General features: G+C 35.7%; 1 protein-coding gene across 7 annotated transcripts in view; it reads right to left on the bottom strand.

Annotated features, from left to right (window-relative positions):
• The window catches only part of MARK1 (microtubule affinity regulating kinase 1), a 162,977-nt gene extending 135,771 nt beyond the window's left edge, over positions 1–27,206 (bottom strand). For 5 of the 7 annotated variants that reach the window (XR_008916221.1, XM_007481421.3, XM_007481422.3 and 2 more), the window contains exon 1: positions 26,431–26,997. Coding sequence is in view for 6 of the 7 variants with exons in the window: in XM_007481421.3 (XP_007481483.1) it covers positions 26,431–26,760 (330 nt within the window). In the remaining variant the exon portion in view is untranslated. The other 2 variants (XM_007481424.2, XM_056815962.1) reach the window with 1 other exon arrangement.
• Positions 27,207–27,742: the final 536 nt, after the last annotated feature.

Raw genomic sequence — 27,742 nt, 5'->3', positions numbered from 1 at the left:
TATATTCTTTTAGGAGGAAAAAATGGTCATTTATTTTCCAAGCATTTCTAATGAAAAGACCAGACCTAAAGAGAAAACTTGATGTCTAAATATAAGTTCAAGAGAAGCACAAAAAAGTAAATAAGAGGAAAATTTAAAGGATTTAGTAAGGTCAAACTGTATTTCTACAGGGAAAGATATTTGTAAATCGAGATTTTTGTCATTATCAGATCACTTAGAAGGAGTATATATAGACAGAAGGTGCAGGAGTAAGCTGTTCAGGGCAAAAAAAAATCAAGGGGTGAAAAGGAGAGAAAAGGGAAGAGGAAGGTGGAATGGGGTAAACTGTCTCACCCAAAGAAGCATGAAAAACAATTACAATGGAGGAGAGGGTGAAGGTGCTAACAGGTAATGCTTAAACCTTACTCTCATCCAAATTGGCTCAGAGAGATATTAATAACCAAACTTATTTGGGTAAAGAATCCTGTAGAAAAGTGGGAGAAGAATAAGACAAGGAGGAGGAGAGTAACAAAAGGGAGGGGGAAGTAAAAGAGTGGTTAAAAGCAAAATCTTTGAGAGGAGGGACAGAGTGAAAGGAGAAAGAGCAGTATCACAAGTGGAAAATAAGATGGTAGGGAATATACAGATGCTAATCATAATTGTGAATATAAATGGGATGAACTCACACATAAAATAGAAGCATATAGCAGAGTGAATTAAAAACCAGAATCCTACAATATGTTGTTTTTAATAAAAACATTTGAGGCAGGGAGACACACACAAAATAAAGTAAGAAGATGGAGCAGAATCTATTATGCTTCAAATGAAGTAAGAAAAAGGAGGAGTAGCTATCTTCATCCCAGACAAATCTAAAAAAAAACTAGATCTAATTAAAAAATATAAGGAAGAAAATTATATCTCTCAGAATTAGATAACTAACCAAAAAATAAACAATAAAAAAGTAAAGGAAGAAAATGAAATTTTAGAAAAGTTAGATTTAACAGATTTCTGGAGAAAATTGAAGAGATAAAAAGGAACATACCTTTTTTCAGTAGTACATGGTACCTACACAAAAACAAACTATGTACTAAGGCTGTGATGGAGAACCTTTTAGATACCACATACCCAAACTGTAATCTTCATGCTACAGGTGAACCCTTTACCTTACCCAAGAAAGGGGAGGGAAGAAGCACTCCCATTGGGCTGCTGGGTAGAGGGGTGGGTGATGTGAGAATTATCCTCAAGTGTGTGTGGAAAAGGGGAAGGGAGCAGCCCCTCCAATATGCTCCAGCACATGGGCCATAGGTTCGACAGCACAGTACTAGGTCATAAAAACTTCACAACCAAATGTAGAAAAGCAGTAATAATAAAGCATCCTTTTCAGATCACAATGTAATCAAAGTTATAATCAATAAGAGTACATGGAAAGAAATTAAAAATTATTTAGAAACTAATCTAAATCTTTAAAAGGGATGGGTCAAAGAACAAATTATAGAAACAATCAATAATTTCATCAAAGACAGTAACAACAAGGAGACAACATATAAAAATGTATGGGCTATAGATAAAGCAGTACTTAGGAGAAATTTTCTATATCTGAACACTTACATCAATAAAATAAGAGAAAAAGCAGATCAATGAACTGGGCATACAACCAAAAAACTAGAAAAAGAACAATTAAAGATCTCCAATTAAAGACTAAATTAATTGGAAAATCTAAAAATCAAAGGAAAAATTAATAAAATTGAAAGAGAACTAATGAACTAATAAATAAAGACTGAGTTTTTATGAAAAAATAAATAAATAAAATAGAGCATTGGTTTATTTCATTAAAAAAAGAAAAGAAGAAAATCAAATTACCTGGATCATAAACAAACAAACAAAAAAGATAAATTCACCTCCAATGAAGAGGAAATTCAAGAAATATTTAGGAGCTATTTTACCCAAGTATATGACAATAAATCTGACCATATAGATAAAATTGATGAATATTTACAAAAATATAAATTGCCCAGATTAACAAGAGAGAAAATAGAATACTTATATAATTCTATCTCAGAAAAAGAAATTGAACAAGTCAACAAAGAACTCTATAAGAAAAAAGCCCCAGGGCCAAATGGATTCACAAGTGAATTCTATCAAATATTCCAAAAACAATTAATTCCAATATTATGTAAACTGTATGGCAAAACAGGAAAAAAAAGGAGGCCCACCAAATTATTTTTATGATACAAATAATGTGTTGATACCTAAGCCAGAAGATCTAAGACAGAAAAAGAAAACTACAGACCAATTTCCTTAATGAATATTAATGCAAAAATCTTAAAAAAATAGCAAAGATGCTACAATATATCACATGCATAATTCACTATGACCAGAGAGGATTGACACCTGAAATGCAGGGCTGGTTTAGTATTAGGAAAATTATCCATATAACTGATCATATCAATAATCAAAGTAATACAAATCACATGATTATCTCAACAGATGCATAAAAAGCCTTTGACAAAGTATAACACCCATTCCTATTGAAAACACTAGAAAACATGAATAAATTGGCCTTTCCTTAAAATGATAACTGTATAATTACAATTTGAACCCTAGAACTACAATTCCCAGCACCACACTTTCCTTCTCACATGCTGAAGTAGGGAGGATATAAATTTTGTGTAACCCAGTCTTTCACTCTCTTCCTGTGATAGAGTTTGGTCAAGGTAGTGTGAAGTGAGAGCCAGAAGAGTTTTTGCTCATGTAGTCTTAATTTTGTTAAGATTATTAGGCTTGTTAAACTTCTGTTTCCTTTTTATTCCTTCTACTTCAAGTGATTATTAATAAACTTTATAAAATATAATACTTGGAGTTATTGCATATAAATTTAAATATTACATTTATGGTGATCAGAAGTCTGGAATTGAGGACCCTTACTAAGTGAGTAGATTAGTTTGAAAAAACTGTTTCTTTCCTGCCATGGCCTTCTCACCACTTTCACAACCACCCCCCCACCCCCCCCAATCTGGGGAAATTCAGTGGGTACTGTTGCTCTCGCTTACTGCTACTGCTCCTGCTACTACTGCTGCTGATTGCCTTGAGAGTAGTCTGGAAGTAGAAGGGTAAGATCAAAATTCCATTTTCTCCTCTTTAATTTACAGCACCTGGATAGCCATATTTTGTGTGTGTGTGTGTGTGTGTGTGTGTGTGTGTGTGTGTGTGTGTGTGTGTGTGTGTGTGTGTGTGTGTGTTTTGTTTTTTTTAGCAACAATTAAGTCTCTAACCCTCCTGACACCTTTCACCTGGGGGAAGCAACCCTGCTACCCCACAAGCTACCATCCTGCAGCCCAGAATCCTGGAGTGTTGGAAGAAGTTCATAATTTCAGCTCAGTTTTGTTATTGTTGTTGTTGTTGTTGTTGTTAGAAGGTATTAATTGTTGGGCTAAATTGAGAAAGTTTAGCTTTATCTTACTCCTAGAAGTTTGCTCTCTCTTTAAGGCCTTTCCTAAACCCCCACATCAGTCTTAAGCCTGATAGCTGTTTAAACCCTTTTTGCTCTCCCAAACCAGCTCAGCTGGTCTAAGGAGTTTTTACCTTCACTGTGCCTAAAATAGAAAGCTTTTGTTTTCCTTCACTAATTTAGCCTCAAGCTAAAGCCTTTCGGCTGCCCTCCATTCAAAAGCTGTTTGGAGCATGTCTCCATCTACTAGCCTTGTGAGACCTTTACTCCTAGCCAGTGCATATTAGACTTACACCAACTACAGACAGGAAGTATATTTGCAACCAATTTAATAAGTAGAATTGCAAGCGCATCCCAATTTCCTGCCTATCTCAAATAGCTCCTATTCCAGGAGAGTATTACAGAGCTCACACAACTCAAAGTTTTGGGGTATATTTGGGAAAGGAAACTTAAAGAGTCTAGAAGTGAATTTTTAGCTTTTCAGACTCCATTGCTAACTGTTTCAGTTTGCTCCCCTCCAAATAGCAAAGAAGTCTCTATAATGCACCTATTAGAATTGAAGAAAAGGTCTCTTGAATTCAGTGTCTATATCCTATCACATATATTATATTTGCTGATTGTTTTAAGATTGAATTTTGTAACTTATTCAAATGGGAAAAAAGATTTAATTTTGTTTGATCTAATCTATTCTGTTACACTATGTCACTTTCTGTTCCTGTATTTTGGCCATTAGCTATATGTGCTGTTACGTTGTCTTCATTTGTACTCCCCTTATGACTGGACTTGAGAAAATATCATTGTAAAAGCCCATAAACAATTTAGACAAACCCTTTTCCAAAGCAAAATCATAGGTCTTTGTGGATGCTGGGTTAGTCACCAGATCCATCAAGATCACAGGTTGCCTAAAACAGTCTTTTGTGCCTTTTTGCCATTGTTAATTGTCACATAGATGATAATGGATGGACTCCATCAAACTGGTTACAACCTGTATACAACCTTTGGAGAATTTAATGACCTAAAAATTTAAATTGATTTTAAAGGGTCTTCATAAGTGATTTTTCCGGTTATCTAGGAGCACCACTACCTCTGATTGATCATTTGCCTTCCTTTGAGTTGTTTGTAACAAAAGGTAAGGGTCAAAGTGGTTGAAGTGAATGGCACTATTGAATTCCCCATCTCCACATTTATAAAAATGTAAGACAGATAAAGACATGTCTTTTACGGCTGTTATAGTCTCCTCCAGGAGGTAGGAAGGTTTTCCTAGGGGGCATGGTACCCCTGGAAGGCTCTTAAGAGGGAGCATTTCCCAGGAGTCTAGTAGCTTCTGTATGGTTTTTATAGTTGTAACTCTTCATTTTATTCTACCCTTCCACCAGGATGATCTAGAATCTTAGTGACATTTTAGACCCAAAAGGTTTTCATCAGCAGTACAGATGTTTGTGTTTTTCTGGGTTCCTCTCCCATATTTTGGAATGATGGTAGTAATAGACTTTGTTAAAAATATCTCAGCCAAGGTTGACAGATTAGCTAAATCTGGAGAAATTGTGACAAGTATCCATGAGCTTCAAAGCTGTTTTTTTTTAATTTCACACAGCAACTCATGTGAATCCTATATTATAGCAGGTTTGTTTACTATTGTCATTAAATGGAATTTTGTGATTTGGAGGGTTTGGGTACTTCTATGAATGTGCATTACCTGTTATACTACTGTTTTATAAAGCCATTACTTGGTGAAAATCATTTGTACCCATACCATGGATCATGGTCAAGTTAAATATGATCTCATTTTGGGGTGAAAAACCTTTGTATTGCGCCTTTCCTTGGAAAACACAGTGGATCACTGTTTGTGGATTATATATTTATTTTGTTATTGAATTTCCTTGTATGTACAATAGAGTATTTGGATTTTCTTTTTTCATTTTTTGCAAAGGAAGCACATATTACCAGTATTACTGTTTTTTTTTTTAATTTTGTGCTATAAGTTTACAATATCCATTAGCCCTAATATTAATGCATACCCAAAAGCTTTAGACTATGGAAACCTGCCATTGATTGTTAAATATTATGGGACTTTGATTAATGCTTGTGTCTGATTCCAGGAGAAGGGATCATAAAAGAGCAATTATACAGTGCCAAGAAGCACAAGGTCAGGTAGACCACCCAATCCTGACGGGATTGATGAGAATCTGCACCAAGACAGAGGACTTGTTTTGAGGTTCAAAGAAGCAGCTGTTTGACAATGTCACATGCAGGATTTTCCCATGCCAAATTCAGACAAAGTACCTCAGTTTGGCTATAATACTTGCTCCCCAATCCCTGAGAGCAAAGGTAAAATCAGACCAGGGAATATTTCCCACCTACTTCAAAATCTAGTCCCTTTTCTGTCTTTCACAAGTGTGGCAATTTTCTGCAGTCCTGATTGCTGATTAGGTAAGAACATGTTGCTGCAATGGTTCTACAGGCTTGTGGGATATATGTCACTTTATTGGACCCTGGTTTTAGGACCTACTATGGGCTTATTCTTGCTTACTCCAAATTTTTATTTGCTATTTAATTTTTTTTTCTTTTCTTCTATTTGGGTTTTTTTTTATGTTTTTGACTTCCTTTTAACAATTGATTCACATACCTCATAACTCATGTGAACTTTAGATTACTCCACCCTACTTAGTCTAACAAAATCAGGAATATCTACACCCATACTTAAGGATTAAGTATTTAGGAGGATGGCCTATGACAGACATGTGCTAGCAAATGACAAATCAGAAACAACTGACACACCCCTGGGCTGTACTAAGTCAAGCCTAAGATATCATTGGTACATGTGAGATGCAGGAAAGTGATGTAAAACCTTCTACGTATTTCGCAGCACTTCCTCTCTCCGGCCTCTTTGACGGCAGAGAGGTGGCTGGCAAGCAGCTTGCTGAGCGTGTCGACATCTTGGCATGGCGGCTGCTATTGTCCAGGTTTAGCGGTGAGTTTTCCTTGATAAAGCCTAGTAACCTAGTTCAGTAAGGCTCTTCTCTGAGATCTCTCAGAGTTTAGGCTGATTTTTCTCTCCTTTACCTTCCAAACACTATCCTCTCAGAGAAAGCCTCTAATCTTCAAGGACCTTGTGGTGGAGGACTTTGAACTTGCCTGGCACAGGCTGGGTGAGAGAAATTGTATCCCTTTTCCCTCTCTCTTCTCCTTGATTTCTTCCCTATATATTGATCAAACCACCATATATTTGCAAACTGACTTGGATATTTTATTTGGGATATCCCCTGGCAACCAAAAATCAAACTTAGATTAGGTCACAACCCTAAATTATCCTTATAGTTAGTCATGTGTTTGTCAACACCCTCCTCAGGGTAGATTGTATAATTGTCATAAAATTCTAGATTTATAAAAAATTTTCTTGTTTAAGGGTGATTCTAGGATAAGAAATTTGCTACCTCCCCTAATCAATAAAGTAAATTATTCGGAGAAGGCACCATGGAGATGCCTGCAGAAACCTCACACTGCACCAAAGGATTCAGAATGAACTTTGGGATGTAGTGAAATTGAACTGTGAATTGAAAGCATTTATTTTGAACATAAACTCTTACACCAAAGGGGAATGCCCCAGAATTGGCTTTTTCTCAATGCATCTAGCAATCATTAGTTTTGTTCTCTCTCTTTTATTTCATTCTTATCCCCAAATTATTGTAATTTCCCCTTTTTAAGTACAATATTGTATGTACCTCTAGTTGAAGATTCCATGGGGAAACTAGGCATGTAAATCCGGGAGATTTCTACATACTTACTTCTCATGGGAATCACAGGGGAGCATTGTGTAATTAAAATTTGAACCCCAAAACTACAATTCCCAGCACCCCACTTTCCTTCTCATATTACGTGCTGAAGTAAGGAGGATAGAAATTTTGTGTAACTGTGCCTTTCACTCTCTTCCTGTGATCAGGTTTGGTCGAGGTGGCGTGAGGTGAAAACCAGGAGAGGTTTTACTCATGTGGTCTTAATTTTGTTAGATAATTGGGTTTCTTTTACTTTTATTTCATTTTTATTCATTCTACTTCAAGTGATTATTAATAAACTTTATAAAATAGAATGCTTGGAGTTCTTGCATATTAATTTAAATCTTACAATCTAAAACAATCAGCAAATATGATCTGATGGGGATGACAGAAGTCTTCCCCAAAAGTTCAAGGGTAAAGCAAGGATGGCCATTATCACCACTATTATTTAACATTGTATCAGAAATGTTAGCTTTAGTAATAAGATAAAAAGAAACTGAAGGAGTTAAAATGGGCAGTGAGTAAACTAAACAATTTATTACTCTTTTGCAGATGACATGATGGTATATTTAAAGAATCCTAAAGAATCAACTAAAAAATTAGTTGAAATAATTTATAACCTTACAAAAGCTGTATGATACAAAATAAACCCAGAAAAACCATCAGCATTTCTATATGTTTCCAACAAAGTCCAGCAGGAAAACATAAAATCCATTTAAAACAGAGGATATAAAATATTTGGCAATCTACTTGCCAAGACAAACACAGAAATTATAAGAACACAATTACAAAACACTTCACACGAACAAAGTCAGATCTAAACAACTGGAAAAACATTAATCGCTCATAGGTAGACCAAGCTAATAGAGTAAAAATGACAATTCTACCTAAATTTATTTATTCAGTGCCATATGAATCAAATTACCAAAAAAAAATTTCTTATATAACTAGAAAAATAGATAACAAAATTCATCTGGAAGAACAAAAGATCAAGAATATTAAGGGAATTAATGAAAAAAATCAATACTAGATCTCAAATTATATCATATGGAGGAACATAGGACAAATTAGACCCACTGAGGAAAGCAGCCATAAGACACTAATAAGTTTGCATGAAATTTCTGACAAGGATCAAATCTCACAGTTGCAAGCTGTTGAAATATAGATAAAGAGGAACCCTTGAAGGATTCCTCCCCAAAATGGTCATCATAAAAACCTTGAGTCTTTCCTTATTTTGAAGAGCAAAGAAGCCTTTGTAATGTCATGACAGACTGACCAAGACCTTCCTTTCCCCAAGTTTTGCATAACAGATTAGCTGTCACTCTTTCTTAGTTTGCTTGCATCTGTAGAGAAGCACTAGAAATGTTTTGTGTAATGTAAGGAATTAAATTTTATGGTTGGACTAAATATATGAGAATTCTAAATTAATACTGTGATCACTGATTTTAAAATTGATACAGCCCAAGTTAAAATAACTTTTAGCTAAATGACTTCAGTAGCCTTTATTTACAAAAAAAGGTAGAGAGAGTAAAAGTAGAAAAATGTGAAAGAGAGTAGAGTAAGAATTCTAGCTTATCACCCTAAATGTTGTTCTGGTCCCCTGCTCAACCCACACAGGACTCGTTAACCCCTCAGCTGGAGAATTTGGTGGTGAATTAAGCAAGAGTTCAACCACTTGGCCTTCTCCAAGAAGGGTAGGTCTCTCGGGAACTAATCTCTCCAGAAGCCAGGAAAGGAGTGTCAGTAAAGTCATTTCATAAATAATATTCTGTGGGGAAAAAAACACCTCCTAATTATGATGCAATGCTTAGCACTCTATTTTCTATAAAAATCTTTCTCTTTGTCATAATAACCAGAGATCACGCATCACTGTCTGGCCCTTGCTTTGTATACCTTTCTCTCTCTACTTTTTCTCTCAATGATGGAACCCTGACTCAACAATACCATAAAGCAGTAATCATCAAAACAATCTATTACTGGCTAAGAAATAGAATGGTAGGAATGGATTAGAGGTAAATGACCTTGACAATGTATAGTGTTTGATAAATCCAAAGAACCCAGATTTGGGGATAAAAACTCTCTATTTGACAAAAACTGCTGGGCAAACCATTAAACAGAATGTCAAAAACTAAGTATAGGTCAATATCTCACCTCTTATACCAAGATAAGGTTAAAATGGGTGTATGATTTATACATGAGATAAAACCATTAGTAAATTAGGGGAACACTGAATAGTTTACCTAGAAGATCTGTGAAAAAGAGAAGAATTTATGACCAAACAAGAGATAGAGAAATAACATGATGTTAAATGAATAATTTTAGGTTAGATTTAATTTTTTTTTTTTACAAACAAAACCAATGTAACCAAGAATAGAAAGGAAACAACAACCTAGGAGGAAATTTTTTAACATATTTCTCTGATAAAGGTCTAATTTCTCAAATCTATAGAGAAACTAAATCAAATTTATAAGACTACAAATAGTCCCCAAATGACAAATAGTCAAAGGATAGGAAAAAGTAGTTTTCTGAGGAAGACATCAACTCTATAGATAATCATGTAGGAAAATGTCCTAAATTACTCTTGATTAGAGAAATACAACAAACAACTCTGAGGTACCACTTTATACCTATCAGATTGGCCAATATGACGATAAAGTAGAGTGATAAATGTGGTACAGGCAGGGTGGCAAAACTGGGACACTAATGCATTGTTGGTAGAGTTGTGAATTGACCCAACCATTCTGGAACTTTCCTAAAGGACTATAAAACTGCACTTTGATCCAGTAATAACACTACTAGATTTGTGTCCCAAAAAAGATTAAAAGGGGGGGGGGCTACTTGTACTAAAATATTAATTGCAGTTCTCTATTTGTGGTGGCAAAGAATTGGAAATTGAGGAGATGTCTATCAAATGTGGAATGGCCAAGCAAACTGTGGTATATGGTGGTAATGGAATGCTATTGTGCTGAAAGAAATGATGAACAGATTGATTTCAGAAAGAGCTGTTAAGACCCACACAAAGTGATGCAGAGTGAAATAAACAGAACCAGGAGAACATCGTTCACATTAATAGAAATATTGTTGTTAAAGATTTAGCTGCTCTAAGCAATACAATAATTTAGGACAATTCTGAAAGACCTATGACAAAAAATACTATCTACCTTCAGAGAAAGAACTGTTGAAGTTGGAATGTAGATCAAAGCATGCTATTTTATACTTTAGTTTATTTAGAGTTTTATTTTGGGTGTTTTGGTTTTATGTGAGTATTTTCTTACAACAATGAACAATATAGAAATAGGTTTTGCATGATAATACATGTATAACCCAGTTCAAATTGCTAACCACCTCTGGAAAGGGGGAAGGAGACAATTTAGAAATTACAACTTCAGAAAACTCATATGGAAAATTGTTATTATATATAATTCATAAAATAAAATAGCTTTTAAAAATAGTTCCTGCCTCCCAGGGTTCTTGTAAAAATAAAAGGGGACAATATTTGTAAAGTGCTTTGCAAACTTTAAAATTCTTTATAAATGCTAATTATTATACATAAAACAAGAGAGAAGTGTAGCAAGTTGGCTCATGGTTCCATCATAAGCAAAGAAAAAGAATTGGTTGGGTTACTTTTATCATACATCCAAAAGCATGGGAAATTGGATCTTCCTGTATTCCAGAGCTCATGATATGTATCTGCAAAGAGAATCATAAAAATTATTATACCAAAATCTTATTTGGAGAATGAAGGGGTAGAAGAATTTGACTCAGTAACACCCTTCAAATCAAATCAATATATTCTCAGAGACTACCATTCAAATTAGGAAACTGCTAAGTATACTGGGTAACATATCAGAAAGCATGTTTCAGAAGAAGGAACAGGAGAAGCCAGCTGACTTGTAGATTACACAGAAGTCTCCCACCTCTTCATCACAAATAATTTTTGAGAAAAGAATTGGTAGCTATAATTGTAGTAAGCACCAAAAAATACCATTCATTTTTTTTGTAATTATATTTTTGGTAGACAAGAAAGGAGTTATTAACAATGCAAAAAGTCACAACTGTAACAGCTGTCTGTGTCAGCCCCATGAACTTTTTCAAGAAAAGGTCAAACTAGTAATAAGTTAGAAAAAAGAATAATAATGAGAAAAAGTTATGACATACATCTGAAAAAAACTCACTTCACAATATTTCATTACACTTGATATACCACAATTTATTTGGCCATTTCCCAACTGATAAGGATGTCCTTTGTTCTCAGTTCTTGCTTACTACCAAAAAAAAAATCTTGATCCTAAATTATTTAAGGGAATAAATGGTAACAATAAAGAATGATAACTAATAATGAAAACCATGTAGTGGGTATTAAAAATTGCACTTAATGACTTTATACAGAAGTTGAACTAAGCTAAATTAATTGTCATAATAAAAAGCCTTAAAAAGAACCCTAGTCAAAAATCATGGACTTATTTTCTAAGAGGTAAAGAATAAAGATCACAGAGAATACCAATTTCAAATATAAACTTATTTGCAAAATCATATGAAGTATAATGATCACATTATATCCTCATAAAACAAAAGGAAGCAATAGAGGATATGTTTCAAGAAAGCTTGGCAAGAAGTACAACTAAGCAAAGTCATTCCAAGAGCACTTAAGGGTTTATTAAAAATAAAAATACAACAGAAGAATAAAAAAGTTCTGCCAAGATTTTTATGACAAACTTTTCATTATCAAGAACAGTTAAGATAACATATTGGAACCCTTTATTCTAAACTCACAATTTCAGATGTATTTATATAGAGGAAGCTTAACTGGACCAAGTATGTAGAAAAAAAATTTTATTAAAAAAAGAAATGTTTATAAAACAATTATATGGGTATTAAGTAATCTAATTCCTAGGGTATTAGAGGAAGGTGTGAGAAAAAAAATCTCCTTTTATTAATATAGTAAAAATAAAAGACCACAAAGATATTGCCTTACATGACAATTTTTCATCTACACAAACTATTAAGAACCTTATCCCTAACACATAAGCACACATAGGCAAAACACACAAACACATAAGGAATTAATAGGGAGAACAAGCAATATTCTATAATGGATCACTTCTTGACAATCACATAAATTACTTAAGCATATTGAGAAAACAAGACCCTTCCTTTTTTGTTTTGTTCAAAATGAAAAAGCAGGCATTGATAAGGCAAAAGCCTACCTTAAAGGCTCTATTACCAAAAGGTACCTTGCATTCATACATCACAGGACAATAAATTTAGAGTTGGAAGAGACTTTAGAGATCATCTAGTCCAACTGCATCATTTTACAGATGAAAAAATTTAGACTCAGAGGCTATTTACAGTTAAACATGGAAGCACTTAAGTGGCAGTGCTGAGACTCAAATTCTAGGACTCAAGTCCAAATTCAAAGCTTTTCTAGAATCCTCATTGAAATAAATATGGTGTTGCACTGATAATTATCAAGTAGCTTGAACAATTACTCAAAATTTCAACAATTACATCAAATAGATAATCTTGTTCTATATACATATGATTTTCTAGTCAACTAGTTCTACAGAATAAGTCAAAGAAAGTAAAAGATTTTTATTGACATCAGACATAAGCATATATATGATAGGATAAAGTTATCTACACAACACAGAAAAAATAAAATTTTCAATAGATTAAAAAACTGTGATAAATGGGCAATGTTGCAAGACTGAACAAAAAATGTGTGAATTTACACATCTTTAACAAAAAGGAACAGATAGAAAAGCACTTTACCATACTAAGACCTAACTCTAAAGCTATTCTTCTATTTTTCTCAGATACTATACTATCCCTAAGTTTAACAACAGACTCATGTCATCAATAAATAATCAAAAAATAAATAAATAAATTTATATATATATATATATATATATATATATATATATATATATATATATATATATATATATATAAATAAAACTCCTTCCTAAACTTTATTTAACTGTTGGCTCATTGGGAGGCTAGCAGGGCATTAAAGGATAATTTATCAAGTGTGGAAAACAAAATCTCCCTTATATTTACTTTTTACTTAATTGCCTTCCTTATTAAAAGACAAGTGATAGGCTTTGTTGAAACCTAACCAACAAAATTCCCCAAGACATTTAATTTTTAAGGTCCCTATCTAGAGCCCTTAGGAGTTACCATTTTTAAAAATTTGCTTTCCTTCAAAAAATAAAGAACCAGGGGCAACTGGGTAGCTCAGTGAATTGAAAGCCAAGCTAAGACACTGGAGGTCCTAGGTTCAAATATGGGCTCAGACACTTTCTAGCTGTGTGACCCTAGGCAAGTCACTTAACTCCCACTGCCTAGCTCTTACCACTCTTCTGCCTTGGAACCAATACACAGTATTGATTATAAGATGGAAGGTAAGGGTTGATTTTCTAGTAAATAAATAAAAATAAAAATAAAGAACCACATCATTTCAGATTATTTTCCCAATAGATCAATCATATTAAAGTTAAGATTTTTTTTAATAAAAAAATACCACTTTTCTGTTCTACCTTCTTTCCTCCCCCTATTCCCTCTTTCCAATCCAAAAGAGAGAGAGAAATCTTGTTACAAACATGTATATTCAAAACAAATTGTTACATTGGTCCTGCTCCAAAAATGTGTCAGTTTGTACTCTTGAAACCTATCTCATTCTGAGAGGTCCATACATCTCACTACCTGGTCAAAGTAGGTTTTAATACCAAAAATTTAAAAAGGTGAGAAAAATGGTGTACAGAGAACTCCAGGGACAGACATCAAATAATGAAGGGAAATGGAAATTAGACTTGCTCTGTTTGTCCTAGAAGGCAAAATTAAGAGTAGAGGATAGAAGCTACAGAGAGACAGAAATTCACCTGATATATGGAGCAGGCTGCTGAGTATGGGAATATGAATTCTATATTACTGAAAATATTTGAAGGGAAGTAGGAAGATTACAGGAAAGGAATGCCTTAAAGGGGATTCCTATTCTGATAAAGGTTAAACTAGGTCACTCTGAAGGTCCCTGCCAACACTGAAACTCTTGATTCTATTGTGGTATCCCCTCTTAAAAGTTCTCAACAAATGGCTCCTCAGCTATTGAATTTTTTATATCAGGTCTAAGGGATATGAATAAATCTCAGCCAATCATATGATGCTTCCATCCAAATGCATGCAATAATCAGGACAAAAGACATTTTTTATTCCCTAGGTTTTTCCTATGTGGATAATTTGACCAAATACTTTTGAATGATTAAGGATCTCTCTAAGGAGGGCTCTACATCATTCCACATCTTATTACAGTTAGCACATTGTCTTTATCTTCAAAAAGAAGCATCTGAAGGACCTCAGTATATACTGGAAATCCCTCTTGAAAAGTCGATATGAACTGTGCACTGTATGTCCTTCACAATGCTTAGAATACTTATCTCTTTGTTTTATGCCTTACCTAATACTTGTTAATCAGAAAGTCATTCTTTTTCTTTTGAAGAATCTTGAATGATTTTTACATATAGTATGGAAGACATTATTTTCTAATGGGTTCTAGTGGATAAAATACAATTTTAAAAACAAACAATAAGTATTTAGATCATGTATTCTCTATATCTTTCAATTATCTGTGATGTTAAAGATATATACCAAGTAATATCAACTGCAAATTAAGTAGAAGGGAGAGACCAGGTTTGAATTGTCATAAGGAAATTGCAGAACTCTTTTAATGTCCCCAAATTTCTCTCTGAAACAAAGTTCCATCATTTATGTACTAATGTTCTACCAGTGTTATATGGCTACTGGATACAGAACATAATCATCAAATAACTGAAAATGACTACCACCCAGAAGACAATGCAATATGGTGGGTATGAGCAGGTTACATCATATAACCAAGGAAGAACTTCAAAGAATAGAAGTGGAAGAGGGTATCAGGTCATGTTTGAGCCTTAAAGAAGATGACCTACTTACACACTGAGAATGAGGAATACCAGGGAAAACATACAAATACTCCATTGGTATCCTCCCAGTATCAAGAAAGGCCTCTAGCACACTGGGTGGCTTCTCCACAGCAAACTTATGGGAGGACTTAGAAAAGAACTCCCTATGATGGTCAGTTATAGATAGGTTTGCCCATCACTGGAGGGAACATCCAAATTGATGAGTTCATATACCTATTTTAGTATAATAAATAGATATTGCTATATCATGGTCATCCTTGATGAAAGTATTAGAAGGGAAAAAGAAAGACTTTATCAAGGAATAGTACATAAATTACATATGTTCATAACTACTTAAAAGGCATAGAGGAAAAAAGGTCCCACTGTACTTACTGTAGGACCACAAAAAAATAAAAGCATTTGATTTGATTGAGCAAAATGCTACCTTTAAAAAAAATTCTACTGATATCTTCTGATTTTAACATTTCCAGAATTTCAGTATCCTCCCTTTCCACTCGCAGTCATTTTGCATAAAAATTAATAATTTTTATAGAAGGAAGGAATAGAAGAGACAAAAATATAAGCAAAATTAATGCATCAAAACACCTGAAATAATATGCAATGAACATATGATATCTATGGACATTGTATAACTGAAAATCTGTTACCCTAAAAAAGAACTACATTTCCTGGGAGCCCACTTACTTCCTGTTGTTACCTACTACCTGTAGACGCATAAATTGGGTGGGCGGTCCTACTTTCTCCCTCTTTGTTTGGCTTGGAAGTCTAAAGCATGGTGGTAGTAAGCACTGGGGTTTTGAACTGGCTGATCAGCCATAGGCAAGTGGTTTTTGTTTTGTGTCCCTTTTAGTCCTTTACTTTTAATGATCTTTAATAAATCTCCTATGACATAGTATTTTTATTATTGAGATTGAATTTTAATTTTTACATCCCACCTCTGCAAAAGAGTAAGTGGGGGTAGGGGAGGGTGTTCTCATATCTCTTTTTTTTTAACTATGCCTGTTCTTTGTAATGCTGCAATTTTCCCTTTTGAATGTTTTGTAGTAGTTATTTCAATTTCCACTGTTGTTAATTATTGTATATATTGTTTTCCTGGCCCTGCTTACTTTACTCTGCATCTGATCCTGTAAATCTTTCCATGATTCTTTGTACTTATCACATGCATCATTTCTTACAGGGCAGTACTATTCCATTCCATTCACATGGCACAGTTTATTTAGCTATTCTCCACTCAGAAGGCATCTACTTTCTAATTCTAGCAAAATGCCACCTTAAGGGCTCTGTTCCAACAAAGTGTCTGCCATATATAATTCAAAATTACACAAGATTCCCTGAACCATGAAAAGGCATGAAAGAGGAGAGAGAAGCACTGGGTGGAGATCTGATTCTACAGCCCTCTAATCATTAATATTTAAAAAGACAAAAACAGGGAAACAAAAGAGACACTACCATCACAGAGGAGATCCAGTTCAGAGTCAAAGTCAAAGACAAATTCCCTAAGATGAGGTACTTCAGATGCTCCCGTTTGAAGATGACATTATACTAATTGTATCAAGCCCTAAAACACTGCAGAATATTCAGGATTAGATTCCTAACAACGCAAAAGATTCTGATTTAAATATACACCGGATGGGGAAAGGGAGAGGATAAGGAGGAATAAGTAGAAAAAGAATGACTACTGTACAGTCTGGTATGCAGTAGATGGGCAAATATATAAAGTTCATTTCTCCTTACATAACTACTGAAATTGACATAGTACTTTAAAGCTAGCATAGGTAAAATGCTATGTTATTTTATTTAAGCCTCACAGTAAAACTGTTAAATATATTTATTCCCATTCTGCAGATGAGAATATGAACTCAGATTTACTTGCAAGGTCACAGAACTACTGTCAGGGGTAGAAATTAACTTAGGACTCTGAGCTGAAATACAATGGTCTATTTACTATTCCATCCCACTTTAAGTGAATATTTCATAAGAAATAGTATCTCCTCCCTGTTTAGATCTACATCAAGATCAATTAAATGTTTTCACTCACACATACATACATGCATGCACACGCACACTTCAAGCCTCAATAAACAGCTCTGTTCTTTGCAGAACTCATCCTCAGTAAAATGAAATGACATAAGATAAAATACTGCATTTTAGTAGCTTTATTCTATTTCTCCCATTTTGATCACTACTGCCAAATACTTGTTGGATCAGGTCACTTCTGACTACCTGTCTCTGTGTATTCAAGCATGGCTATAAGAAAATGGCAGTGGAATATCTGATATTTCAAAATTAAATTGTTCTTAACACTGAACAAGATAAAATAAACTTCCCTTCAAGAAGTGACCAAATAAAGACACTTAGAAAAAGAGGAAAAATGGTGTACATGACCATTAAGTATCATTTTTGGAAATAGATAAATTTAAAATGTCTCTTTTGTGTGGATATATCTAGAAAATTTTTTTCTCATAAATTCCTAACAAAAGAATTGACTCTTTAATTTTTTAAGTTTGATTCCTTTATTCAACAAATTTATCACCAGGAGTAAAGATATTAGGCAGTGGTGACAACATTTGAACAAGATATATTCCATTAAGAAGTCAGAGATTTAGGGCTGGAAGGAAGCTTAGAGGTCATAGAATTGAACGCCCTCATTTTTTCAAAGAGGAAGGTTAAATGACTTGCCCAAAGTCACAAAAGTAGGACAATATCAGAGACAGAGTTTTAACAGATTCTCAGACTCCAAATCAAGGGTTCTTTCTTTCCATTGTAAAAGTCAGATTTCACACTTCAGTACTTTAACTATGAATCTAGTATTTTTTTATAGTGTTCTATACCTATCCTCATGGAGTTCACTGAATCGTAAAGGGAAATACACAATAACTATAACTCATGACAAATGCATTAGAGAAATACAAAACAATATGCTACATGAGGCCACGATGTGAAGATATTTTATTCAATAGATAACTGAAAGCCAATGAATATTTCTGGGCAAAGGAGTAATATATTAAAATTTATACAAAAGAAAGATTATTTCTACACAAATACAAAGGATAGATTGGAAAGGGGAGAAGGGAAATATTAATCCAAGTAGCTAGAAATAAGAGTTTGTATTCGAATAATGGAGACAACTGACACAGACAAAATACATGAAAAAGATGCAGTGTAGATTCTTATTATTATTCTGAGAAAAGAGGTTGAAGAAAAGGAAGAAATGGGAGACTGGGTGGCTGGGAGAATGGTGGTATCAAGAACAGAGAAGTGGGTTGAAATGAGTTGGAGGAGTAATTCACATAGGAAGTAGTTCCTGAAATGAACTGTACAAAGAGTTGGGAATTCTAACAGTCCTTCAGTCTTTTGGAATGTAATAATTAAAATAGTTGAGGCCATAAACTGTAGTGATTAAAATAGTGAAAGATATAAATTGTAGTACATATAAGAGTGGATTTAATTGTGATTTCAGAAAATATGTTTTCACTACAGTGTCTTGTTTTTAAATCAATATATAAGGTGGTCACCAGGGAAATATTCCCAATTATTCAATAAACACAAGTCAGCTGGGATTTATAGAGATTTTAATTAATACAAATGTGGAATTAAAGAAAAGGAGAGATTGAGAGAAAAGAGGAATAAGTATGAAGGGCCTTAAGTCAACATGGCCTAGACCTGAGTCTTAAGAGAGAGATCAGTCAGTCCTTAATCACTCACCACAAGATCTGTCCAAGCAAGAATATAGACACCAGTTCAGCCAGCCATCCTTCTCCAGAGGGGGATTCTTCTCCTGTCTCAAGAGATTCATCTCCTTACAAAGGGAATTTTCTCCTATGTCACCTCCCCCAAGTCCTTATATCTACCAATCACAGTAGAAGTTTTTCAAAGGACAGACCATTCTTAGTTCACACCTGAGTAGACTAATCTTTTGAGTAATTCACACCTGAGTAGACTAGAATCTCTAAGTTTTCACCTCTTTGCTCCTTGTAAGTTCACAAGTTGCCTGACCTTTATAAGTACTTAGCACCCTTTTGTATTATATCCAAAAATAGGCATGGCTTAAAGAACTTTTTGTCTTACTATAAGTATGGGTTTAAGTACTTTTCATTGTTCAGAAAAGAGTTTACAACTTTATCTTCCCCTAAGGCATGCTTAAATATGGTGAAGTAGAGTTCTCACATTCCTGATCTAAATAGCTTCACTGCCCAAATGGGAAATGGTCTTAACCCAATTTTATGAAGTAGGGTCTGGGAATTTTTAACATTCACAAGTCTGAGAAATTTTAAGATTCACACGAAACAAACATTCAAGGATCACAGACCATCTAGTGCAAAGGCATGGAGGAGGGGGGTTGAATGTAAAATGAAAATAACAGCTCACAGGCCAGTTTGGATGGACAGTCATATAGAATCAAAGGATGAGTATGGCTGGGAGAAGCTTAGAGATCATCACATCCAAATCCCTCACTTAACAGAGGAGGAAACTAAAGTCCAGAGATCTAGGATCACAGAACTAGATTTAAAACAGAAAGAATTTTAGCATGGAGTTCAATGCTCTCATTTCATAGTCAATGAAACTAAGGCACAGTCAGGTGAAGTAACCTGCCTAGGATCGTATGGCTCCTTGATGGGTATTTTATGAAATACTTGGCCAAAGGTTGTAAAATATGAAGGAGGGAAGGAGAGCAGAGAGAGAAGAAAGAGAAGGGGGAAGAGGGATGAGAAAGAGCCTTTGAGTATATACCCACAGTCAAGGGATAAGCAGATGGATTATGATCTAGCAAAAGAGAATGATAGGAGTCGTCAGACAAGAAGAGAGAATCAAAAGGATAGAAAGAAAATCAAAAGAGTCAACAGTATCAGTGCTACAACTTTAGAAAGGTCACTTGATTTATTTACTAAGAGATTATTGGGAGTGCTTACCCTTTGATCAAGCAATACCATTATTATGTCTATACCCTTAAAGAGTTCCAAAAGGAAGAATAAGGCAGGGAGGCTGGGGATGTAGTCAGGCTTGGGAAGAGGGAGAGGCAAGGGGCTTAAGCACTGTACTCTGTTCCCCTCTAGTTATGTGAGCTATGATCCCCTCAAACCTAGGTCCTCTCCAAAGTGGAAATTGAGGGGACCGTGAAAATTTCAAAGAACACCCTCTTTAGCTACTATTCAAGGAACCAGAAGCCATTTCAAATGCAAGGCTTTATTGAGAGAGAAAGAGAGAAAAAGGTGGCTAGGGGGAATAAAAAGCAAAAAATGCCCTAGCTTGCAGGAAAACCCCTTATTTATAGAAAAATATAATCCTCAGGTTAAATTACATCATCCTGACACATTCATCTCATCACATTCCAGCCTTCCAGAAGTATCCTCCAAATGAATCTTTTTTTAGCAAATGGCCAAGGGTTGAAGTCAGGTTTTAATGTAGATGGAGGGCTTAATGGGAGATCCACTTGCTCAGATAAGCCAATACTTTTCCCTCAGGCAAAGGATCCTTTTGAATGAAAATTGAACAGACTAAAGAGGCCCAGAAACTGGGGAAGAGGGTTATGGGTTATAGAACAGGGAAAGACATGTCCCCAAATCCCCTTTTGTATAGTAAAGACACAGATTGCTTCTGACAGTAAAGACTTTAGTTGTTTCTTTCTCACTCAGGCCAAAGGTAGTTAAGAGGCCATTGTATTCTGAGTGGGGTGGGGCAATCTGGTCCTCCAAGGGATGCAGTCTTGAAGAGACCTGCTTACTACCTCCTACAGGGGAGAGGGGAAGAGGAGCAGCCCAGCTGTGCCTTCCTTGGGTTTTCTAGTTAGGAGAACTCTGGGCTGCAGGGAGGGGGCACTGAGTCCTTGGTATGCATGCCCTACAGACACGTCTATTCGTGCCATTGGTTCACCATCACAGTCCTAAATCAACAGATGAATCATTATAGATAAATTATATAAATATTTTCCAAAGGTCACATTTGGTGCTTTACTAAAATTATAGCATTTAATAATATTTTGGTGGTCAAATTATTGAATAGTACATTTTAAAAGTTTAACTGATGGTATAACTTTAATGAAGAGTAAGTCCTTATTAAAAAATAAACTATACAAACTTCAAAGTAATTTTAATACTATGCATGTCTTATTTGTGTACAAATTATATTTTTAAATTTACTTCAAGGCCTCCAGCTTCTCCATCCTTATAAACACATACACAATCTTCTAATCTAGTCAGTCTCAATATACAAAGCAAAATCTAATCTTTCAATTACTAGATTCAATTGAAATGTATTTTGTTTGTCTTTTGATTTCTAAAGAAAGATGTGGTTTAAAAATGAAAGTCAAATTTTACTTTGTTATCTGATATTCCAAGATAAAACTGTTTATTGTGATAATCAGATCATTAATGGTGATGTCAACACTTTGAAATAAGTCTGATAAAAACACAAATAATTCTAGGACAAAATGAGAAATAACAAACAATAAAATGCTAAGGAAGCAAGAGGATCGATGTACCTTATGAAACTAAACAAATCTATTTTTTCAGGAGGGGGTAAAACATACTGACTTTCCTAAGGTCTTACAATTTGGTAGTGATACAACCACATTCTCAGCCTAGGACTCCTTTCTACATTCATGATTCTAGAAAAGGGGAAACAGTACAACTAGAAAGTACTTTTTCAAAGTAATCAAGTTAAGAGATACAGTTACTGAAATCTAAAGTTGCCACTATCATACACAGCAAATAAAATTATACTAAAAGCATAATGAGAAAAAATGTTTTCAAAAGGTATTGGGGCATAAGAAGTAATTTAGGCAGCCTGGGATACTACTCTCTTAGGTCTTTTGCCCAATCCATACATATTTGGCTTCATTATCTTATCTCTTGATGTCCCCCAAGTTGGGTTCTATGCTCCCAAATGTGATTCATTGGGTACTTAGTAACTTTAGATTTTTCTATTTATTACTAGCTTGTCTAAGCCTGATTACCAAATTACCATAGTGATTCATGTTTAGTATTGTGTTCCACTGTAAACTAGAACTTAATTAAATTGATATTTTTACTAACTGGCACCTCCCACAACATTCTCCCAATTTGTCAAATATTTTTCAGGATAGTCAAATTTGACAGCAAAATCAAAGCATCACTCTCTTGCAAATTACACACACAACACACACACACACACACACACACACACACACACACACACACATTATAACTTAAACCTACAAATTATCTGCCAAGATTCCAAACTAAAAATGTTCTAACTAAACAAAGAAAGAAATTAAGAAGGGGGATATCTATTCCCCTTACTACAACAAGGTAGCCAAGCTGGAAGATTTAAAAGGGGGTATTATAGAAACACTTTATTGATCCAATCACTCCAATTCGTATTCCAGCTCACTACCAACTACTAGTACCTTCTGCCCAAAATGATCTAGAAACTGTTTCGTATATACATACATGTGTGTACATGTGCATATGTATATATGTATCTACACATTGCTCATGGAAGGATTATAAGCATCTTGACACAATCATTTTAGTTTTAGTTTTGAATACCCAGCCTAGACATTCAGCATTTAATTTAAAGCTTATTGACGAAGGTTTGGGGGAAGAAGTGAGATTTGATCTAAATCTTAAAATAAGGTATGATCTGCACAAGAGTTTCAGAGGAAAAGTTGGGTGAAGAATAGTTCAAACAGAAGTATGGTTGTGAATTAGCATAGCATGTTGTCTACTTCTATAACAAAATAGCTTTGAACATTTTTAAATGTTCTTTAAAATAATTTAGGCAAATATAGCAATGAACAGAGAGGAGGATGACTGGGAGTCCATGGTGACACAGGAAATACTGCTATTGTATAATTCTCTAAAACATCACACATGTACTAAATAGCCTCCTCATTCCCTTGATACTTTAGTAATAAGCTCCTAAGAGCAACTATCAATGGCTATATGCTAGCTAACATTCTCTATGTATCCAAAACAATTTAAAATTTTAAAGTTACTCCCCAAGTATCACCATCACAGTTTTCCTTGTCTTGGCAATATTAAAAAATGTCTAAGTATCTCAGATCTATAAAATGTACATTACTCAGTTTTTTAAGTGACTTCAAGGTTTTTTTTTTAATCTTAAACTATCAACATGTAATTTTACTAGTACTTTAAGAGTTGGAATTACAATTGTTCAACTGTGTCCTGACAAAGTAAAAAAATAAATCTTGTAAATATTGTCAAAAAATCTTGTTAATATTTTGTAAAGCTATTACATGCAACTTTTTAAAAATTTACTCAGTATTAGTTTTCACTAATTGAGAAATCAGTCATAGCATAACTGTTCTTAATTATTTAGAGAATATTAGAATAAATAGGCCCTAAAACTAAAATAAATATTTTTGAAAAAAAACTAGTGTTCCCAAAGAGAAAAAAAATATCTCAGTCTTAAGTTCATAAGGATGCATATTGAAAAGTTTTCACACATATATATCTAAAAGAGTAATTTTTTATGTTGAGAATGATGCCAAAATGTCTGCGTATCTCAATTATTTTCATCTTCAAACACTGAATAAAATAGTTACTGACCTTAGTCTTCACATGTTTTGAAGAAGAGGGTTTTCTTTTAATATTTGTTCATATTGTGGGAAGATTTCTCCCAATTATTTTGGAAAATATTTGTTTTCAAGTAAATACCTAGTATTAAAAAGCAAGTTTAATTACTTATGCCAATATTAATATATTAACTATATCAATAATACATATCAAATTAGCTTGCTATTCCAGCTCACTAATTATATAAGTAAGAATAAACTGTGTTTACTATCAGTTATTAAGGGATGGAAAAAAGTCAGGTTCATTTAACAATCTTCATTAATGCTTTTCACATTCTATCTTAACATAGTTTAAGTACTTAATTATATATTCTGGTATTGAATGCTAATTGTTTTGTTGTATTGGCCTTATCTTCTTCACAGCTAAATTTTAAGTTCCTTGAGGTAAAGAATTAATTAACTGACAAGCATTTATTAAGTCTATAATCTGCTAGACACTGGGGATACAAAGCCAAAAAAAGAAATATACCTCTGTCAAGCACCTTACATTCTACAGGGAAACAACTTGGTATACATATAAGGGAATTTAAAAATATATACAAAGTAAATAATAACAATGCTTAATCCTTATCAATAATAAATAACTGTTTTTAGGCTTGCATGCCCCTCTACAACTGACCTCTATTAATAATTAAGATTACTGAAATAAGCAAAGCATATGCTTCATTTTAGTATTATATGAACATACTGTGAATGTGTCACAACAAACTTGGGAAGTAGATGCTATTATTACCCCCATTTTTTCAGAGGAGGAAAGTCAGACAGAGAGAGGTTAAATTGATTTGCCCAGGGTCATACAGTTAGTATCAAAGACAGAATCTGAATTCAGGTTATCTTCACTCCAAGACCAGGGCTCCATTCATTGTACCACCTAGATTTCTTCTGGTAAATAAATGGTAATAAGGAGTGAGGCACTAGAAAATTTCATTAAAAAAAGAGAATGAAGACTGCAGGTCCTAAGTCAGAAAGGAAAAAATATTCATAGACAATATTCAACTATATTAACTTAAGTGAGTATTTTGGAGTGGATACTTTTAATCAGAAACCTTTCTAGATTTTTTTTTTTACATTTTACTCCCCACTCCAGGGACTCTATAAACTCTGTATGATTCCTCACACATTATGTATGAAGATAATTTTCATCTCCTGTGTCTTTGCCTTTGCAGTAGTTACCCCCTGTGCCTGTCTCCTCACCTTTGCCTTTTGGAATCCCTAGTTTCCTTCCAAACAAAATTCAAGAACCACTTTTAACATCAGGTCTCTCCCTGGTTCTCTAGCTGCTACTACCTTCCCATCTAAAGTAATTTTATATATGCTTTGTCTACCTATATCCCTGTGCCGGAAGTTGTCTTCCCCTTAGAATGTGAGCTCCCTGAGGGCAGAAACTGTTTCACTTTAGCTTTTCAGTTCCTAGCACCTACCAAAGTGCTTACTTAGCAAAAGTCTTAATAAATGTGCTTTTGACAGAAAACTTGTATTCATACAATTGGCATAATTTTTGCTTAACTTAAATAAACATATATTGCCTTTATACATAATATATCCTGTACTAATTCTTTGGTACACAAATCTATACTAGTCTGCTTCCCAACAAGTGTAGACAGATAATATTGATTCTTTCCAGAAACAAGACTAAATGTGCTCAAATACTGAGAAAATCATTATCCTTGAAAGAAAATTAGCAGACAAAAATAAACTATTCCTCTGTCTTACCACCTTTCATTCACAAACATCAATAAAGAGGAAATGCAATGCCACTTTGCTTTTTACAAGTAACATCTATTAACAACGAAGACTACTAAAAGAAGCATATATTTTCTACCTTTCCCCCTTTACTCTTATGGCTTACTTTCATTCAAACTGACTACCCATAATATAAAAACAAAACCACCAATGATGCAATTTTTTTAAATCACAATTTTAAAATCAGTTGCTCTACAATATCTTTGTTACCTAAAACTCACAGATTTTAAGTAAGAACAAAAACTTCTGAGCCTACAGTTACTATTCCGACTTCTTACAGTTTTATTTTACAATTGAAATTTCTCCATCTTAACGTTCATGTACCCCAAACGCACAGGCACTAAAATATATAATCCTACCCAATTGCCTCAAGAATTAACTTCAATCCCCAGTCTCTCGAATCTTTTGTGCCTAATTTAAGAGCTGAAGTACCAACTAATTTATACTATCAACGCCTCTAGAAAACCAGCAAGATTTTAATTTATATTCTCCCAAAACAGGCAAAGAATCAAGGAAAAGCCCCAATTGAATGCCATAATTCGTTTTGTTTTTTTCTTTTTTCGATCAAAACCTCAAGAAGCAACTTTTTTTCAGAGACATTACTATTTAACATGATTTTCTGGGTAGTTTATAAGTTTAAATACTTAAAGAAGGCTCCATCTTCATAAATATTCCTCAGGACTATTTGTTCAAAGGCACAGCAGTGACAACTGAAAACCCTTCCCCTCACTGACTCGCATCTCGGTGACATACCAGAGGAAGAGAGATATATAAAGTAAAACCTACTTAGAGTCATCACTACCAAGTTGATGAAAAGAAAGCGCTGTTGTCTTTATAAGGCTTTAAAACATTTTGCCCTAATCCCAAAGCTAGAGAAGCTGGGAGTTTTTGAAATTCTGCTCATTTCATCCCAACAGCCTCATACTAAGGTAAACACAAAGCACAGATACACACATTTTCCCCGTCCACCTTTCTCCTCTTGGGCTTGACTCTTCGTCTCTTCCACCCCGAATGAAAAAGTGTGAATACAACGTTACAAAAAGCAGAGTCATGGGGAGCTGAAGCGGGGAAGGATGAGGAGCGAAGAGGATCCGAAAGGAAAGGGATGGGGGCGCGCCAGAAAGAGAAGAGCAGCAGTGGAGTGTGCCGAGGAAAAGCCGAAGCTCGTGGATCAGATGCAGAGGCATAAATAAAGCCGGCCTCCGTGCTTCTTATTCTGGGGAGACGAGTCTGCCATCGCCACCGCCGCCTCCTTCTCCTCCTTCCCCCCCTCCTCACTTCCATCGCCTCCTCCACCACTCTATTAACACAGAGGATCTGCCCCCTGCCCAGATAGGGGAGGGGGCAGGCACCCCCACCCTGACCTCCCTGCCTCCGACCCCCGACCCTCCACCCCAGCCAAGGTGGTATGAGGAGGGGGATAAGGAAGGGGGGCTCAGGGCTCCAGAAGGCTAGGTCGGGCCCGGCTCGGTGGCGGGAGGAGGCGCGACGGGCGCGGCCTCCGGGGGGAACGTGCAGCTTTACTCACATTCTCCGTGTCCCGCTCGTTCACGGTCGGCAATGGCGTCCGGGCAGACATTTTGTGCGGGCGGCGGCGGCCGCCGCGGGGTCGCTCCGGGGTCTCAGCCGCCCGGCTGGGGAGAGAGGGGGCGGGGAGCGCGGGGGGCGGGACGCACTGGAGGGGGCGTGAAGGCCCCGGTCAGAAGCGGGCGGGGTGCGGATCGGCCCGCACTGCGCGGCCCCGGACGGGCGGGGGAAGGAGAGGATGAGGACCAGAGAGAGCGATGGGGGAAGAGAACCCGCTTCCCGCGGCGCCGGGAAAGGAGAGCGGCAGCAAGGGGCGGGCGGGGGGAGGAGGAGAAGAGAGGGAGGGCGAAAGGAGGAGGGCGGGTGTTAGGAGCTGGGAGGAAGGAGGGAATGGAAGGAGGTGGGCTAGAGGAGAGGATGAAGAAGGGATGGATGGACTGGGGTAGGAGGTGGCCAGGTCCCGCTAGGATCTCCGGGTCATGGTGAAGGTTGAAGTCGGAGCTTCAAATCCCTGCGGGCGGGGCGGGCCTCGAGCCCCCGGGGCGGGAGCGCGAGGAGGGGGTAGCCCCGGGCCCGGGGACTGGACGGGACTGGACCAGGCGGTCAGCACGTCCCGCCGCCGTCGCCACCGCCTATCCTGTTCCTTCCTCCTGTCGCCGCCGTCCCCGCCCCCTGTTCTCTCCTCCGTCTGGTCTCCTCAGGTGCGCAGGGGCGCCGAGCCGGGCATTCAAGTGCACCC

This window comes from Monodelphis domestica, chromosome 2, assembly GCF_027887165.1.
Source record: "Monodelphis domestica isolate mMonDom1 chromosome 2, mMonDom1.pri, whole genome shotgun sequence".
Classification (NCBI taxonomy): Eukaryota; Metazoa; Chordata; class Mammalia; order Didelphimorphia; family Didelphidae; genus Monodelphis; species Monodelphis domestica.
The sequence above is the reverse complement of the archived record's forward strand: the minus strand, read 5'-3'. Positions and strand labels throughout refer to the sequence as shown.